The sequence below is a fragment of the Apaloderma vittatum genome, unplaced genomic scaffold (genome assembly GCF_000703405.1).
Source record: "Apaloderma vittatum isolate BGI_N311 unplaced genomic scaffold, ASM70340v1 scaffold20264, whole genome shotgun sequence".
Lineage (NCBI taxonomy): Eukaryota > Metazoa > Chordata > Aves > Trogoniformes > Trogonidae > Apaloderma > Apaloderma vittatum.
The window spans coordinates 1-16,959 of NW_009714607.1; the positions used below are offsets into that span (position 1 = coordinate 1).

Below are 16,959 nucleotides of genomic sequence, written 5' to 3' on the forward strand. Positions count from 1 at the left end.
ATTTTTGGGCATCTAGATTATAGATGCAGACGTTTATAAAATAATATAGAATCCAAGATAGAATGGTTAATTTTCAAATTAGGACAGCTGGCTTCTTGTTTGTTACTAACTGAAAATTTTAACTTTGGCTTCAAATTGGACTAGAATTTACCTCAGTCGTGTTCTTGAATTATGTGCTGAGGAAGGAAGATGTTTAAACACTTTAAAAAGTCTTAAATGTCCAAACTTGAATTATCTGCATATCATTAGAATTTTAGATATAGGCATGCATGGCTATGTACACTTTGGTGTCAGATGAAAACTCCACTGCTTCAAAGTCTGATCTGGAATGTGTCTTATCTGCTGAATGTTTTACTTTTCATTCAGGATTATGGTGCCCTGAAAGATATTGTAATCAATGCAAATCCTTCTCTTCCTCCGCTGTCATTATTAGTACTACACAGTCTGCTTTGTGAACGCTATAAAATATTATCAGCTGTTCACACACATTCATCGGTGAAAAGCGTGCCAGAAAACCTCTTGAAATGCTTTGGAGAGCAGACTAAGAAGCAACCACGTCACGAGTATCAGTTGGGCTTTACTCTTATTTGGAAGGATGGTAAGAATGTAGTTATCTTGTAGCTCAATATTTTTAATCGGTGAGAAAATGAAACATGCTATAAAACTTTGACGAGATGCTAAGTGTCTCTGCCGACACATGATGGATACATACTGCAGATGATGCTTTTGCTCTGCTTCACACTGCTGTGAACAACGATGGGGACAGAGGATGAAAATTCTTGTTTGTGGCTACTGCTCTTAAAAATTCATGTGACACCTACAGGGTTGGTCATACCCACAGGTGTGGTTGGTTGGTTTTTTGCTCTTCAGTTTCTACAAACAAAGCTAGTTAGAAATTAAGTGGGAGATTGGGCTGAAGTTTGTAAAAAGTGATCTTTGTCCCAGGTTCCTGCTGTAGTCCAAGTATTTAGACTAAGAAAACTGAGAATTGCTCATCAGGTTACTGATGTTAACTGTGGTGTTGGCAAATAAAATGCATTATAGAATTACCATTACATTTCTCTGCCATGAGGTATTCACTCTTTTTCTTTTCTTAATTTCAGTTCCAAAACCCCAGATGAAGTTCAGCATCCAAACAATGTGCCCTATTGAAGGAGAGGGGAACATTGCTAGATTTCTCTTTTCCCTGTTTGGCCAGAAGTACAATGCAGTCACCTCAACTCTGATTGACAGCTGGGTTGATACAGCCCTCTTCCAGCTCAGAGACGGCAGCAGTAAGGAAAAAGGAGCAGTCTTGCGCTCTATGAACGCTGCCTTGGGTAAGACATCGTGGCTGGTGGGAAGCGAACTCACTGTAGCAGACATTGTTGCATGGTGCGTGCTGCAGCAGACGGGCAGCGCAAATGCTGCCCCAGCCAATGTGCAAAAATGGATGAAGTCATGTGAGAATCTGGCACCTTTCGCCTCCGTTATGAAGTTACTAAAGTAAGCCTGTACTCTTCAAAATGGTGTAGTTTTAATCTTACTCAGCGTTGTGCCTGGTGTTGTGGTTTGAATCCTGAGATGTATTCAAGTCCTACAGTCAGAATTCTAAAATCAGTAAAAACGTTACAGCTACCTTTTGGGTGTGACTTTCCTTTTTTTAACGGATGCACAATATGCATGTTTGTCTAACAATTATAACATGTCTGAAGTAGTCGTATGTAAAGACAAGCTGCACTTTTAACTTCTCCGTCTCTTTTCCCCTGTAACCCAAGTGCTTACACAAGTTAAATTGTACTGAGGCTAACTCCAACATGAATCTTTTCTCCTGACCGCAGGTGTCTGAACTAAGACAAAAAGAGGAATACATGCAAAGAACAGACACCAAAATCAAAATGCATTTAAATATTTTTATGTAAAACCCCCCCACATTTTATATAACTTAGCATACAATAGAGGTTAGTTCTTCTCGTACTTAAACAGGAGAACCTTGACTCTTATATTCATCTTGTTCTTCAGAAAGCAGTCTTATTCTCTCCCTCAGTTTCTCTATTTCTTCCTCTTGCAGTCTCACCTTCTGCTGTAGGTTAGAAATAACCTGAAAATGAGAATCAGTTTACTTAATTTATGATCACACAAGGATAAAGCCTTATTACTATATTTGTACAGTGTTCTCAATCCACTACAGCCACATTCTACACCACCACAGCTATTTGGTGTATTTGATGCTACAACATAATCCACAGATAAAAATTTGTTGCAAGGAAGGGGAAAATGATACATTTTGCAGAGCAGATGAAAAGCTTCAAAAGCTTTTCTGACCTATAAAAATACATGAAGCTGTATATAAATCAGCCATCCAGTCTTCATAAAGTTACCTAAATTTAATGACCATGTATTACTGCAAAGACACCAGAAACACTAACACAGGGGCCTAAACACTGTAATTCACTCTGCCCCCCAAAAAACACAATACCAAGATTTTCAGTCACACAATCCTTGTTAAAAGCAAACCAAACATAATAGAGGCAGGGAAACAAAGGGCATTTTCTTTATTTATTTCTTTAGCTTGTAAAGGTTGAGGTTGTTGGCATAACTTACATGTTCTGTGCTATGAAACAGTTCACTTTCACGAAGCTGAGCAGCAGTTGGTCTCTCTGTAGATTTCTGACTGGTGAGGAGTTTAACGTACTTGGCTTGAATAGGCCATGTTTTGTAGAAAGTATGAGGAATTTCACCATTCCTTAAATGTGTAAGAACTTTTGTTCTTTCCATTTCTGTTCCAAACGGCTGGAAGAGTTCGAGCAGGATAACACCCAGGCTGTACATGTCTGACTGGTAATGAGGTCAAACAAAGAGTTCTGGGATAATTGCTATTTTTATAGCACTTACTAGATTTCTCTCTTGTTAAAAACTCACAATATGAAAATGTTGCATGACAATAAAGTTCCATGATGATATGAAAAGTATCATGACACTATTAAAGGAACACCAGTTCACATCTATATACATTCCTCAAGATGGTCTTGGAAACAAAAATTTTGCATGAGTAGCAAACTAGAAGGCTAGAAGTTGAAATCCGTGTTTCAACAAAATCATTCAAGAGTAGCCATAGGAAAAATATTTATTTGCCAAATATTACATATTTACCTACCCAATGGCTTGTTTTATTCCTATGATCTATAATCATGTTAATAGAAAACAGTAATACTCCTTACCTTGAAATCATAGTGAGATCCCTGTAGCTGTTCTGGTGAGGCATAGAGGCAAGTCCCAACTCCCATAGTATGTGTCAGTCCTTTAATAAGGCAATTTAGACTTCCTCAGCTAGTGTTACATTGTTACCATTTCATTTAGGGATTTAATATTTAATGGTTTTAATATCATGGAAACTTAAACACTGAAACTCGTTTAGTTTTTTTTTCGCTTACCATTTATCCCTTCTGTCTTAAAGTGCTGGTCTGCATCATCCCAAAGAAGATCTTTGCAGGCTAATCCAAAGTCTCCTATTTTTACATGATGATCTGATCCATGTAGAAAGATATTTCTGGGCTACAAAACAAGACAGCATAAAATCTAAAATATATAAAGACATGAAATTTCAGCTTTTTGAAAGTCTATGGAATCCACTGTTTCATAAGGATAATTATTTAACACTTTCATTAGCAAGAGAAAAAACAAACACGCAATCACCTAGATTGGAAAAGACCTTTAAGATCGAGTCCAACCATTAACCTTTAACCTAGCACTGACAAGTCCTCGACTAAACCATGTTCCTAAGTGCTACACAGCTCTTAAATACCTCCAGGGATGGGGACTCCACTACTGCCCTGGGCCCCATTTCAATGCCCAGTAACCCTTTCAGTAAAGAAGTTCTTCCTAATACCTAATCTAAACCTCCCTCGGTGCAACTTGAGGCCATTTCTTCTTGTCCTATCACTTGTCTGAACAGACCGATCCCCACCACTCTACAACCTCCTTTAAGGTAGTTATAGAGACCGATAAGGACTGCCATCACCTTCCTTTTCTCTTAGAAGAGACTTAGCTGAAAAGTAGAATCACTGAACAGAACTGGTTGTTCAGATCAAACCAGGACAGAAGCAGAGTAGGAAGATACACATTCTCTTCCCTGTTACTTGAGCCTATCAGTTGGGGTTTTCATGTGTGTGTGTGTGTGTGTGTGAAGGCAGGGAAGCAAGACATATCTGCCTATGCTTCACATCTAAGCCAGCCAGGAAGTCAAAATCAGTCTTGTGATTGGAGTTGCAAAAGAACTTTACAGGAACATATAAAGAGCATCATATTGTGAGAGACGGTAAGCTGATGTCTCAAACAGTGTGGGCCTCCTCAGAACCAAGACGGCCCACAGCCGCCTGCCTGGTGCTTGCCCATATGTGTCTGGAGGTGACTTGGTGCCTTTCTGAGGCAACTGCCAAGTCAGGGCCCTGGTGGTGGGATGAGCGCAGGTAGGGCTTGGAACTGCGGTTGCAAAACCAAAGAATTCAAGCCAGCAGAGGGAGGGGTAACCCCCTCAAACGCCCCCACCATCCTCCAGACTCATTCTCTGTAATTTTCCACAAATAAAAGAGGTGTTAGGATATCTGGTGTCAATTCACCTTAATCCTGACCTGGGAATCAGCAAATCTGAGTCACCGTCCTGAAAGCTCAAGGTGTGACACCTATTCTAGTCAAGTCTGCTCTTCATTACTTTTAATAAGAATGAAACCCAAACTTCTAATTCAGTCACTAACATTACATCAGAGTCCAGTCCTTTAGAGGAGGTAGCAAGTATAGTGAAAGACAGCAATTATTTGCAGCTGAGGGAAATTACTCTTTTTTAAAAAGCAAGGAACTGTTAATGTTATTTTCAAAAGCTAACTGACATGCTCTTAGCAAACTGAGGTGTAGTCAAGGAGTTTTGCTGTTTTTTTCTTACTTAATTAGGCAATTTAGGTCCTACTCTCATTAAGAAAAGACCAAGACAAGGCAAAACCAATCTGATCAACCCTCTTTAGGACAAGGAAATCGCTTCAACAAAGCAGAAAACATTTCCAGAGCTTAATCATAACTTCCTTCTAAGTAGATGTAACCTAGGTACTGGTATAGAGGAGATGATATATTTTTACATCCATAACATTGCTAAATTCTTAAGAGCCCAGGTAATTTCAAATTTAACTATGAAGCTGCTTTCATTCTCCCATAATGTAAGCTATTTTTATTTCCTTCAACCTCAAGTAATAATTCAGTGAACTTACTTTAATATCTCGATGCATCACTCCCACACTGTGGATATAGCATACTCCTTCTAATAACTCTTGAAAAATTTTCATTGTCCAGCAGACATCCACCAGATGGTATGGACCTTAAAACAATTTCAAATCAAAATTATTTCAACTAACTTTACTGAGTTAGAGTCCTGTTGAATTCTCTTTATTTATGACATAGAAGAAATTTTTAATACGAGTATGGTTTAAAAATGAAATTTCCCATGCTTCTCTTAGGATAGTACTTTTGAATAAGCAAAAAGTCATTAACCTCAAAATTCCAAAAAAGGAGTGTTTGGGGGACACAGAATCATAGAACGGCCTAGGCTGGAAGGGACCTTAGAGATCATCTAGTCCAACCTCCCTGTCATGGGCAGGGACGCCTCTCATCTAGATCAGGCTGCTCAAGGCTCTGTCCAACTTGGCCTTGAACACTCCAGGGAGGGGGCAGCCAACATCTCTGGGCAATTTATTCCAAAGTCTTGCCACCCTCGTACTGAAGAATTTCTTTGTAAGATCCAATCTAGATCTATTCTCCTTCAACTTAAACCCATTTCCCCTCGTCCTATCCATGGACACTCTTGTGAAAAGTCCCTCCCCAGCCCTCCTGCAGGTTCCCTTCAGGCATTGGAAGGCAGCTATTAGGTCCCTCTGAAGTCTTCTCTTTTCAAGACTGAACAATCCCAGCTCCTGCAGCCTGTCCTCGTAGCAGAGGTGCTCCAGCCCCTGGATCATCCTTGTGGCCTCCTCTGAACATGCTCCAACAGATCCACGTTTCTCTTACGGTATGGGCACCAGAACTGGACGCAGTATTCAAGGTGGGGTCTCACAAGAGCAGAGTAAAGGGGGAGAATCACCTCTCTTGACCTGCTGACCACGCTTCTCTTGATCCATCCCAGGATGCGGTTGGCCTTCTGGGCTGCATGAGCGCACCGCCAGCTCATGTTGAGCTTCTTCTCTATCAACACCCCCAAATCCTTCTCCTCAGGGCTACTCTCAACCCACTCTGTGCCCAGTTTGTATTTGTGCCTGGGATTGGCCTGACCCAGGTGAAGGACCTTGCATGAACATAGGTCTGTCTGAAAAGATTCCTCCAAACCCCACCAGATAGTTATTTCATTATGAATTTCACAAACTCTTTACTTCCATGTAAGTGCTGAATTAGAACAAAAAAATACTGTTCCAGATAAAATCATACCAATTTATGTAATGACATGTTTTCTGTATTGATTTGCACCCTTCCTGGATTCTAATCCTTCTGCTGTTGTGCCAGCCTCTGAAATTCCCAAATCTCCTCTGGCTGTAGCTGTCTAAATAAACACACCTTCTCATTGGTTTTATTATTTCCCACATTATTATTTTATTAAACTACAGTCTTCCTACTCTAAAGACCTAGATCTAACACGTCTGTAGCCACTCTTGAAACTCCTCATTTACTCCTTCCTGGCTTTCTGTTTCTTAATGTCCAACGTGATAGCATCACCTTTCCTCTCCTGTTGCCTGTGAAACTGTGTGAAAACACCATTTTGCAAGGTCAAATGCCCTAGTGATTCTGTCCTTTCCTGACCAGGAAAATCATCTTTTAGCTTATGAAAGCTAAAGACTATGATTACAGGAGAAATTAGTGGAAGTCAGCTGATAGTTAGCTGGTAAACCTGACTCCATGACTGAAGAGAGCAACAGATTTATCTTAATAGTGATTAAAACCAAGACTGAACATTAATCATACAGTGTGTCTTGCAATCTGTTAAGCACATGCTTTTTGTATACAACCACCCCAGAAAAAGGAACATGTCTCTAATGCTTTAAGAGCATTAAACTTGTTCTTCCAAATGTCATCAACTATTGAAGATGGCTTGGTAGCAGAGCATGAGAACTCCCCTGGCCACTCAAGAAAATTAAATGTTAGATTCTTTGGACCAATGACAAATTAGCCTGCATAGGAGTTTTGACTCTTAAGAACAAACTTAAAAGCTTTTAACCGAGTTGTAATATGTCTGGAACAAAACATGTATTTATGTTTTCCACAGCAGATAAATTAGCCTGTGAAGAGCTCTATTTTGTAGCAATAAGACTACTACCAAAGTAAAATTTCAATTATTTAAATGGTTTACTGAGAAAAAAGCAGATTCTGTCCATAAAAAACTTTACCCTAAGTAAGTAGTGCTGCTCAGGCACAGAGCTCTCCAACTACACTTCAGCTATACATTCATTCTTTTTTGAAGGCTTGTCTAAAACTCAGGGACTTAAATCTCTTTTAACAATATCTATCATAGAAAGATTCAATACTAGCTGCTACACGATTAAGTGAATTGAGGACCTAATGAAGAACATTCATATTATAAGGTGCTGAAGTAAAACAAAATCAGGCAAGTGGACTTCCAATCAGGAAATAAGAAATATTTGTTTTATGAAGAACAAGTAAATTTTTAAGATAGTGATAAATCTTACGGGAAATTTCTTCTGCTCTCTCGCTGCATCTTTTATTACGGTCAACAATCCAATCCCACAAGGATATTTCACACAGTTGCATTTGTATATGAAGCATCAAACAATAGTGCACCTAACAGAAACAGAATGGTCCATGATTTTGCCACTGTATTATGAACATTATTTCCTTAGTTATCTTCTTTAAAGCTAATAAATCCAAAATTTATTAAACTAAAAAAAAAAAGTTAGATACCAGAAAGACAACAAATACAGCACTACTCATCTATTGCATTCAAGAAGCAGATGCAACAACACTATCTAGTTTGGGTGCGTTTATTTTTTGCTTGTTCCTCAAATTTTAACAAATATTGTATGGTAAAAGCTAATAAAACAGCCAGACACACATCCTAATATTCAAATTAGTTTAAAAGCTTCTAGACTTACTGAACAGAGGTTCACTCTGGCTTAAGACAAAACTGTAAATTAACATAAAATATCATATGGATATTGGAATGGAATTTTATTGGATTGATATGGAATTTTATGATTCATTAAAATTAATAAGTAACTCACATTCAGTTTCTGATAATGTACTATTTCATTTGATAACCTGGACCACTCAAGCAAACATCTTTAAAATCTTGGAATTCTTGCAAGAGGGAGCTCTAAATGACAGCAAAAGCTTGAAGCATTCCAGAGCCGGCTGTTATACAAAACATTTCCGTGGTATGAACATCCATAAAGTTTTAGAAACATGGGCAGAGAGGTGATTGCCTGCCCAAATCTGCTTCTCTCTTTTTCACATGTAATCCTGCCCTATCTTAGCACCACACTGCATACCGAGACACTCTCATCAGCAATATCCGAAATTAGCCATCATTACTGAATGCTGAAGATTTTCAGGTTTGAAGTTTTGGGGTTTTTTTACGCAGGAATAATACTTTTTATTCATGTAAGTACATTGAAAGGATCCAAGAACACTAACAGGTGGAAACTTGTATGCTGAGTTTTGTCAGCTTTTCTGGCCAGTGTCCTTGCAATGGTGTTACCCACTTAAGGAAAAATTGGCTGTATTTTTTTTTTTACATTGGCTGTAGTTTTTTTCTCTAATCACAGTAATTTCATTTAAAAAATATTATAAATAATTCCTCTGCACCAAATACTACTGTACAATTATAATTCAGACAGCAGTTACACATATTTAAAGAGAACTCTATTTACCTCAAACTCTCCACAGAGAGCTACATCCTTATTGGAACATTCTTCTGTGCAGGACTTACTTCCAGTGCTATCTTCTTGATCCAGACTAGAATGAGGTCCCCACTCTGAATGGTCTTTCACGTCAGTTGATCTACTGCTAACACTACTTAAAAATTTGTCTTGTAATTCTATGGATAATTCACATTTATTTGGTTTCGTACACTCTTTACTACTGCTGTTTGTAAAATCACTCCTTACATCCATATTCTGCACTGATCCACCACCCTGGTTTTTAGGACTGGTGCTGTCACAGGACTTTTCTTGTGAAGTAAGGTCAGCAAAGATAATTGAACTACCACTTTCCACACTTTGAACGTGACAGTGATCACTGGAAATAATAAAGTAAGGGAGAGAAATCAAAATACATACACAGTTTCATGCCATCTATTTGTGATATACCATTTTGAAAACTCTTTTCTTCCCCAACTGCAAACTGCATTACAGAGTAGGAGTTCAGCTGCTTCCCCATGTAACATTTTAGGATTACATAACTGGCAGTGTAGCCAGCTCCAGCCTCTTTAATACCCTCCCCCAGCACAAATTTCTGATAGCTGACTCAGACAGCTCATACATACGTACAGCCCTAGGTCCCAGCATTCACTGGATAGAAGTTTAATGCATCTCCATTCTTTTAAATTTAGGAAGTTGCACTGTACTTCTCAGAGAACTCCAGCTCGTTACTGAAAGGGCTAATCAACACTTGTGAGAAACAGAAGGCTCCATCACCCTGACAGAACCCTGCAGCGCTGATCAGTGTTGCTGACTGGCACTGAACTTCTGAAGTAAACGTGAAGCCCAGTACTACATTCAGGCACTCAGAAACTGAGACCCCAAGAAAGCAGAAGTATCCAGTAATATTTTTCAGCTTAACCAATAAGAAGAGAAACAATGACAAGGATAATTAAGACTTTTTTGGGTTACAATTTTGAAGCAAAAATCACTATGCAATATATGATGAATTCTGCACTCAATTTTAATGTTACTTAGAAAAACCTCACTCATGTTAAAGCCAAAGAAATGTTGTAATTGAGATTTCTAACACTTACTTGCTACTCTCTTGCTGCAAAGATAATGGCTGCAACTCCATTATTGCTTTACCTATTGAATGAAAAAGATAAATATGGTATTTTACAAAACAAAACATGCACATACTATAAACTAACATTTACAATACAGCATCTTACTGGATTTAACAAAACATGCACATACTTACTATAAATTAACATTTACGATACAGCATCTTACTGGATTTAACTTTATTACTTCTAGGAATCTTTATTTTCTGCAAAAGGTGCATGTGGGTCTACTAAGAAGCAATTCTAATATGTTTTCCATTTTTCTTTAAACAAAAATACACGTTGTAGAAGGCCACTGTACTGGGCTCTCTTAAATATTCACCTAGCTTTTACCTTAGAAGTTAGCCAGTGCAAAATTAGGGCTTCTAATGTACACAATACACAGTTAAAGAAGCAACTCTAAAAGGCACCATCCTTTGCATCACCCTACTGCTGTTTTGAAGACACTTGATGTTTTGGAAATAATTTTCATTAAAATTATATGTTTATGTGACAAAGTAGTTTGTTTTAGCACACAGAAGCAAATATGAAGGACCAATCTTGTAACCCAAGGAAAACCATCAAGGACTTGCCTATAGGTCTAGTTATGTACTTACGTTATCATCATTAAATATTTGTGAAGAACTCCTAGCACTAACATGTAGTATCCTTTGAGATTCCCAGTATTATCGGTTAAATAGTCTTGTCTGGTTTATTATACTGTCAACTTCCTATGCATTTGCTTTTGTGCTTATACCTGACTGGCTGTCAAGTCACTGACTTGGAAAACAATAAAGTCATATAGAGCATAAGCAAACGTCCCATTAAGAGAGGATCAAAAGATTCAACTGCTAAAGGCATTCCAGAAAAGGCCAAGAAAGAAAAGGACCAATGGATTAGGGTTACAAAGGGACCAAAGGACAAAGCATGGGAAGAGCTGAGAACAGAGAAACTGAAGAGGAAGAAAAAAGAGGGGTAGGGAAGATGCTGTAAAATGAACATAAAAGCAGATAAATTCTCAATAGTCACAGACAGTAGCTGATAAACAAAAAAAACCCCAGCTTGCTCTGTCACTTTAGAACTACGGAACATAATTCATCAAATGTAAAAACTCTCCTGGAAAGCAAAATAAGAGCAAATATTTTATTTTCTTTTGCCATTGAAGTATTTATTTCCAGGTCCTCGAGCTCTTCTAAACTCTTTTCCAGATAGGAAGGAAAGTATAGTGGGGAAACTTATTCTACAATTCTTTTTTTTTTCTGACTTTTCCTACAACTCAAGAGATTTCAAAACATGGTAAAAAAGTTTGTGTGTGGTTTTTTTTTCTTACTCAACCCTTCCCCTCCTATATCTGAAGTGACTCATTCTCCAGTATTCATTTTTCTCCTTGTTATCTCACTACTTTTGCATCAAAAGGTTTTTGCTTAACACAACTTTAAAATCCTCCCCACACATTACCAGAAGGGCAGCCAATACCTCCAGAGTTCCAAATTCATCATTAGGTCACATAACAGGTAAGTTATTAGGTAAGAGACTTAAGCTCGCAAAGTGACCATCACTACTGGTGGTCACGAATAGCTTGCTTTTTTGGGGGGGCTGTTTTAAGGGGTGGAAATAAAAGTAATTTATCAGAGAAGTAATGCTCTCCTGTAAATGATAGTAGAGAGCTTATAAGCAGGATTCAAGCAAAATTACACAATATGCTGAACTTTCCTTTGGGGTGCACTGTTTGAACTTGTTCCATCCAAGCAGTGTGATAGCCTACAATATTAGGATGCTGCAGCCCAGCTAGCACTTTAACTTCTCGTAGCACCTAAAAAGACCAAAAAGAAACATGGCTGTAAACCCAAAAGATAAACACACAACAAAACAGCTTCTGACAAAGAGAGAGCAGATAAAATTATTACACTAATGGAGAAAACTTGGAAGCCTTGAAACAAAGTATATTTTTCGTAGTTGCAGAGATGATGAAATTGAAGCTAGTAATATGCTTCTTTTGATAGACTTAAATACTTTTTTTTTCCTACTAGATGTTGATAGGGTCAAATCTTTAGAAACTCAGAATGCGTAAAAATTATTGTTAATTTTTTTATGTTTTGGGAAATAACTGCATTACTAAATTAAGTCAGAATTAGCTGAGCAGACAAGGAGTTAAAACAGAGATGAAACACAGGAATAACAATACCTTCATGCAATCTCTTCTTGTAGCCTTCTTAATGTTAATTTTTTTAATAGCATAGAACTGACCATCTAACTTATTTCTGACCTGAAAACAATTGCAACAGGACAAAATTAGATGTTAATGTCTTTAGATTAAGGAATTGTTAAATCCTCTGGAGCCAACTATGTTCTAAAAATTAATTTCTGTGCTCTATTCACATAACTTCTCACCCGATTCTTTTTGAAATACACATCTTTACAGCTCTTCTTCCACCAATAAAAAAAGGCTCTTGTGTCCCGATTACTGCTTAAACAGGTTCTCAATAAATCTGCTAAGAACTCAGCTGTTATTTACATATGGCACATACCACACGGGGAACCTTAGGCTGGCCACATGCTACATATTTAATACAATTCAACAGTGGGTTGGGCAACAACATTGCTTTTTTTTTTGAGCAGCCACAATTAGAACATTGGGGTGTGCAGAGTAATTAGTTCCTGTGGCTGCTTTAATTCAATATATCACAATACTTCACATGAGAAGGAGTTTTCATTCATTTTAAAATGGTCAAAACACACAAAGTCAAACACCTGATATATCCTGCTTCCAATAAACAGAAAACAGAAACCATAACTGAGCACCTTTTGAAATGAAATGCCAACATGTTTGCAACAAGTTTGCACTAGTTCTACTGGAAAATTTTGGTTTTCCATTAGAAAATTAAACAAAAGGGCCAAAGTAATAACTCTTAAATTTTGAAAAAAACCCAACAACCCAAATATAAACTGATCAGTTAGAAATGGAAGACACAGAATACCTTGTATACTTTACCATATCCTCCTTTTCCTAGCCTTGCAATCTCATCAAATTCATTCAAGTATCGTGAAGTCTGTGCTTCAAAGAGAACTTCTTTTTCCCTAATAAAAAAGTTAGGCTGCATTAAACTGAACCACAATTTATAACTAAGGTAGTATATAGGATACGTGTGTATACAATCTAGAAATACTATTTACATTATCAAAAGAAGAAAAGATTTTGATATTACCCTACTGTACCATTCACTGTTTCAGTGAATACCGCAAACCAGCAGGCTGCAGCAGCATGCACACATTGTGTTAACATCTCTATTAAGATTATTTATTTAAGTTTATGCCAGATAAATCTTGTTTTCCTGAATGGTGGCACTACCCATGGAAGTCGTACTGAAGAAGGAATTTTTACCAGATCGTTCCGAGTTTGGAGAAATTTTCATTTTTTTCCCCAACATTTCAGAACCAAATTATGAAATGCAGTACGAATTAAATTTAGAGTGGAGCACAGAACTTCACAGAGTAAGTTAAGTTTAATATTTGCAAATGCTTCAAATACATACCCAATTGCATATGAATCTCCATTATCAAGTTCCTATGAAACAACAAAACGCAATGTTAGAACACATCATACCAAATAACAGGGCTACGGTGTCATCAGCGCAGACAGCTTATTCAAAATAAAAACGACGACTATGTTCTTAGAAGAAAAGGAGGTTACCAACAGCCATTGAGATTCTGCAGTGAGCTTCACCAAACTAAAGTATTATTATCCCACCAGTAATCTGCTAACATCTCTCTGCTGGAGAGATTACTGACCTTTTAGAGTTCTGCTGGCAAACAGGATAAAATGAGGGCTTTAAGATGTACTTAAGACAAAATTAACCAGCTTAGTTCAAGCAGTGAGATAAGCAAACTCGTCTGATTCAGCCTGAAGCACATTATGCAGTATACAAATTACGCCCTCTACTAATATAAATACGAGGGTGTTAACACAATCAACTGAAGCAGTTCAAAGTTGAAAATGGGTGGCTGTTCATTGTTGAAAAAAGCTGTAACAATACTTTAAAACACATTGCCTGTGTTTATAAAGGATTTAACTTTTTTTAAAAAATTATTTAATAAGGAACAAAATATGCTGGCCTCAAAAGCTTTGGTTTGCACCTATAGAACTAAAACACGCTATTCCAAATAGCTGTGGTAGAACAGGAATGGTGTTAGCGTAATTATTAAAAAGACTCAATCCAATATTAAAAGAACCCCCAAACAAAGCTTCTTTGGATGCAACGATGTGTTAATTCCTTAATGTAGAGGTTGCCAAAGAAATTTAGCAGAGCTTACCCCGTTAACTATTTGTCGATTAGCTGCTTTCATTAATTCAGTAATGGCTCTATTATGCTGCAGTCTTATGGTACTAAATTCATCACAGAAGGCAAAAGGGGAGAGCAACCCTGTTCTCGTGAAAGCCTGACGAAGTACTGTGCAAGGGAACAGAGAAAAGTCACATCAAATAAAGCCTGCCAATAAGCCCACGTAAACAGTTGATGCTTTTCAATTGAGAAACTTTATTTCAAAGATAGCACATCTGAAAAACTGAACAGTCACTCCTACTCTGCCATTTCCTGTACTCTTAGCAATAAAAACTAATTAAATCCAAACTAGAGCTGCTCTGTGAGAATCCTTTTGCATAATACAGTTATTTGCCAGGCCCTTCGTGGTCACAAGTACATCTCCCTTATCTCGGCAAATGCATTATACAAACATCCAGTCATTAACTGGCTTGTTACCCTTGTAATAATTTTGATCAGTGAAAAGATAAATTCAAAGCATGTTCACAGTTAGGAGGACACGTTTAGAATAAAAAGCAGTAACATTTTTCTAATTCACATACAAACTCAAGTATGTGCACATACTGAGAGTAAAGGATGAAGTCCCTCCCTCCCAGCCTCCCCCAAGCTGCATGTCTTTCTCAGTTGGAGTACAACACTGTGGCAGACAAAAACCTAACAAATACTGGAGATTGGTGCAACTGCAAAGATGCTACAAAAATGTACTTGAAACTTTTAGGAGGTCCAAGGTCATAAAGCTTGCTTGTGTGACATTCTTTTGTTTCCTTGGAAACAGTATTTAGAAAAAAACCCCAACCTACTATTTTATCTTTTAAAGAAGATAAAATATATTGCAAGTGAATCTGAAAGGAATCAGCAATTTTGCTACACAAGCCTTAGGAACACAATTACACACCAGAAAGGTGGGAAAAGCCCACCCCTGCATGAATATACCAGCTAAAACCACAGTACAGATAACTACCGCAATATGTATTTTTCTTATTCATCAGACTTATTCCACTTTGGAAACCGGTTTGAAGTGGAGGAATGCCATTTTCTATAGAAATACACTGGGAAGCCAAGCAGCCACGTACTTTGGAAGATGCTCAGGTTTGCGTTGGTTTGTTTCTCTCCCAAAAGGAGGAAATCTGGCTGTTTTTTTCCTTCTCTGGTATTTTTGGTTTTGATTGAGATTAACAGTAAGACTCAAGGACAAACATTTACATCAGACTTCAAGAATGAAAAAAAAAAATACAGTTTTCTGCACTGGTGATCCTGGATGCTACAAATGGCTTCAATTTTAAGTACAAACAATACATTGAATTTAATTTTCAACAATTTCAACTAATGTATAGTAAGGAGAAAACCTTCTGAAATTGTTTTTCAAATGCATTAAACTATGTGCTTAAAAGAACAAAATACCCAAGATAAGTCCCATACCAAAAAGAGAGATTTCAAAAGAAACACTTCACATCTGAAAATGCAAGCTCCCTGAATTGTGTCAAAAGACTTCACTAGAAAATAGAGGAGTTAGAAGTATTTACTTTGATTTTCAGACTAGAATTTTGACATTTAGTGAAGACTATGCTACATCTATTTCTGGATAAATGTTTTTATTGAATCATAGAATCAGAGAATTGTCAGGGTTGGAAGGGACCTTAAAGATCATCTGGTTCCAACCCCCCTGCCATGGGCAGGGACATCCCCCACTAGACCAGGTTGCCCAGAGCCCCATCCAGCCTCGCCTTAAAAACTTCCAGGGATGGGGCTTCCACCCCCTCTCTGGGCAACCTGTGCCAGGGTCTCACCACCCTCATGGGGAAGAACTTCTTCCTAAGGTCCAATCTGAACCGATCCATCTCCAGCTTCAATCCATTCCCTCTAGTTCTATCACTACCTGACATCCTAAAAAGCTTCTCACCAGCTTTCTTGTAGGCCCCCTTAAGATACTGGAATTTCTTTTCTATCTGTGCTTTTAGATCAGATTTAACAGATAACTTACCCTTCTACCCTTCTCATAATGCAACTCACACGACTTAGCTTGAACAGAACTGTCTGATCTTTACATCTACAACGTTATTCTGTTACTGTTTTCAAAAGTAAGACAGGTATTCATTCCCAATTAAGCTGATGAGGGTGTTCATCTTTTTCTCAGAATTACTCTTGTTCCAATGCAATGAGACCGATGGCTTTGTACTGATAGTACACTGTAAGTCTGCACAGAACAATCGAGTACATATTGCAGTGAGGCAGTTTAAGGGACAGGCAAGAGCTACTCTTACTAACTTCGGAACAAACACCTCGAACGAACGGGGTTGTGTGTGTACATGTGGCAGAGATGCTCCAGCAGTGACACAAGCAGCAGCTGGTTTTGGATGGTTGAAGTAAAATTCACGAAATTTTGTGACCCGTTTGCAACTCGCAGCTCTGCCGGCACATCCGATTCTGAAAAAGGACAGTCAGATGAATGAGTTTAGGTCTCAGTACATGCCTGTTTAGCAAACCAGCAAAACCACGTACCAACCCACACAGCTCCAGCACAACCCCGGCTCAGAAAAAGGCAACACGCGAGCTGCCCCTAAGCGAGAAGCTTAAAGACGCTAATTAGGAGCCTAATTAATTTTTATAAGGACAGAAGCTACCCGGGGAGGACGACGCTGTCCCGGAGAC

The 16,959-nt window shown here is 38.0% G+C and overlaps 2 protein-coding genes across 2 annotated transcripts; one reads left to right on the forward strand and one right to left on the reverse strand.

Annotated features, from left to right (window-relative positions):
* The first annotated feature begins 294 nt into the window (after window positions 1-294).
* Window positions 295-1,615, forward strand: AIMP2 (aminoacyl tRNA synthetase complex-interacting multifunctional protein 2). The gene is made up of 2 exons (XM_009868838.1): window positions 295-598; window positions 1,104-1,615. Exons 1-2 carry the CDS (start codon window positions 295-297, stop codon window positions 1,487-1,489), a joined length of 690 nt encoding a protein of 229 aa, XP_009867140.1. The 3' UTR covers window positions 1,490-1,615.
* Window positions 1,616-1,872: 257 nt separating this feature from the next.
* On the reverse strand, window positions 1,873-16,734 carry EIF2AK1 (eukaryotic translation initiation factor 2-alpha kinase 1; the record flags this gene model as incomplete). Its single annotated transcript, XM_009868839.1, has 15 exons — window positions 1,873-2,080; window positions 2,584-2,817; window positions 3,201-3,280; window positions 3,414-3,534; window positions 5,238-5,344; window positions 7,698-7,809; window positions 8,898-9,264; window positions 9,983-10,028; window positions 10,638-10,639; window positions 11,701-11,804; window positions 12,177-12,257; window positions 12,970-13,069; window positions 13,525-13,556; window positions 14,303-14,439; window positions 16,576-16,734. Coding segments are annotated over 15 exons (1,805 nt in total), but the record flags the coding sequence as incomplete, so codon positions are not given.
* Between the last annotated feature and the right edge of the window lie 225 nt (window positions 16,735-16,959).

What these genes read in the sequence shown, in the direction of transcription:
- AIMP2 (XM_009868838.1), top strand. Translation starts at nt 295, where the DNA reads ATGAAAACTCCACTGCTTCAAAGTCTGATCTGGAATGTGTCTTATCTG. An exon ending in TACTCTTATTTGGAAGGATG is followed by an intron (nt 599 to 1,103) that starts GTAAGAATGTAG and finishes TCTTAATTTCAG; the next exon opens with TTCCAAAACCCCAGATGAAG.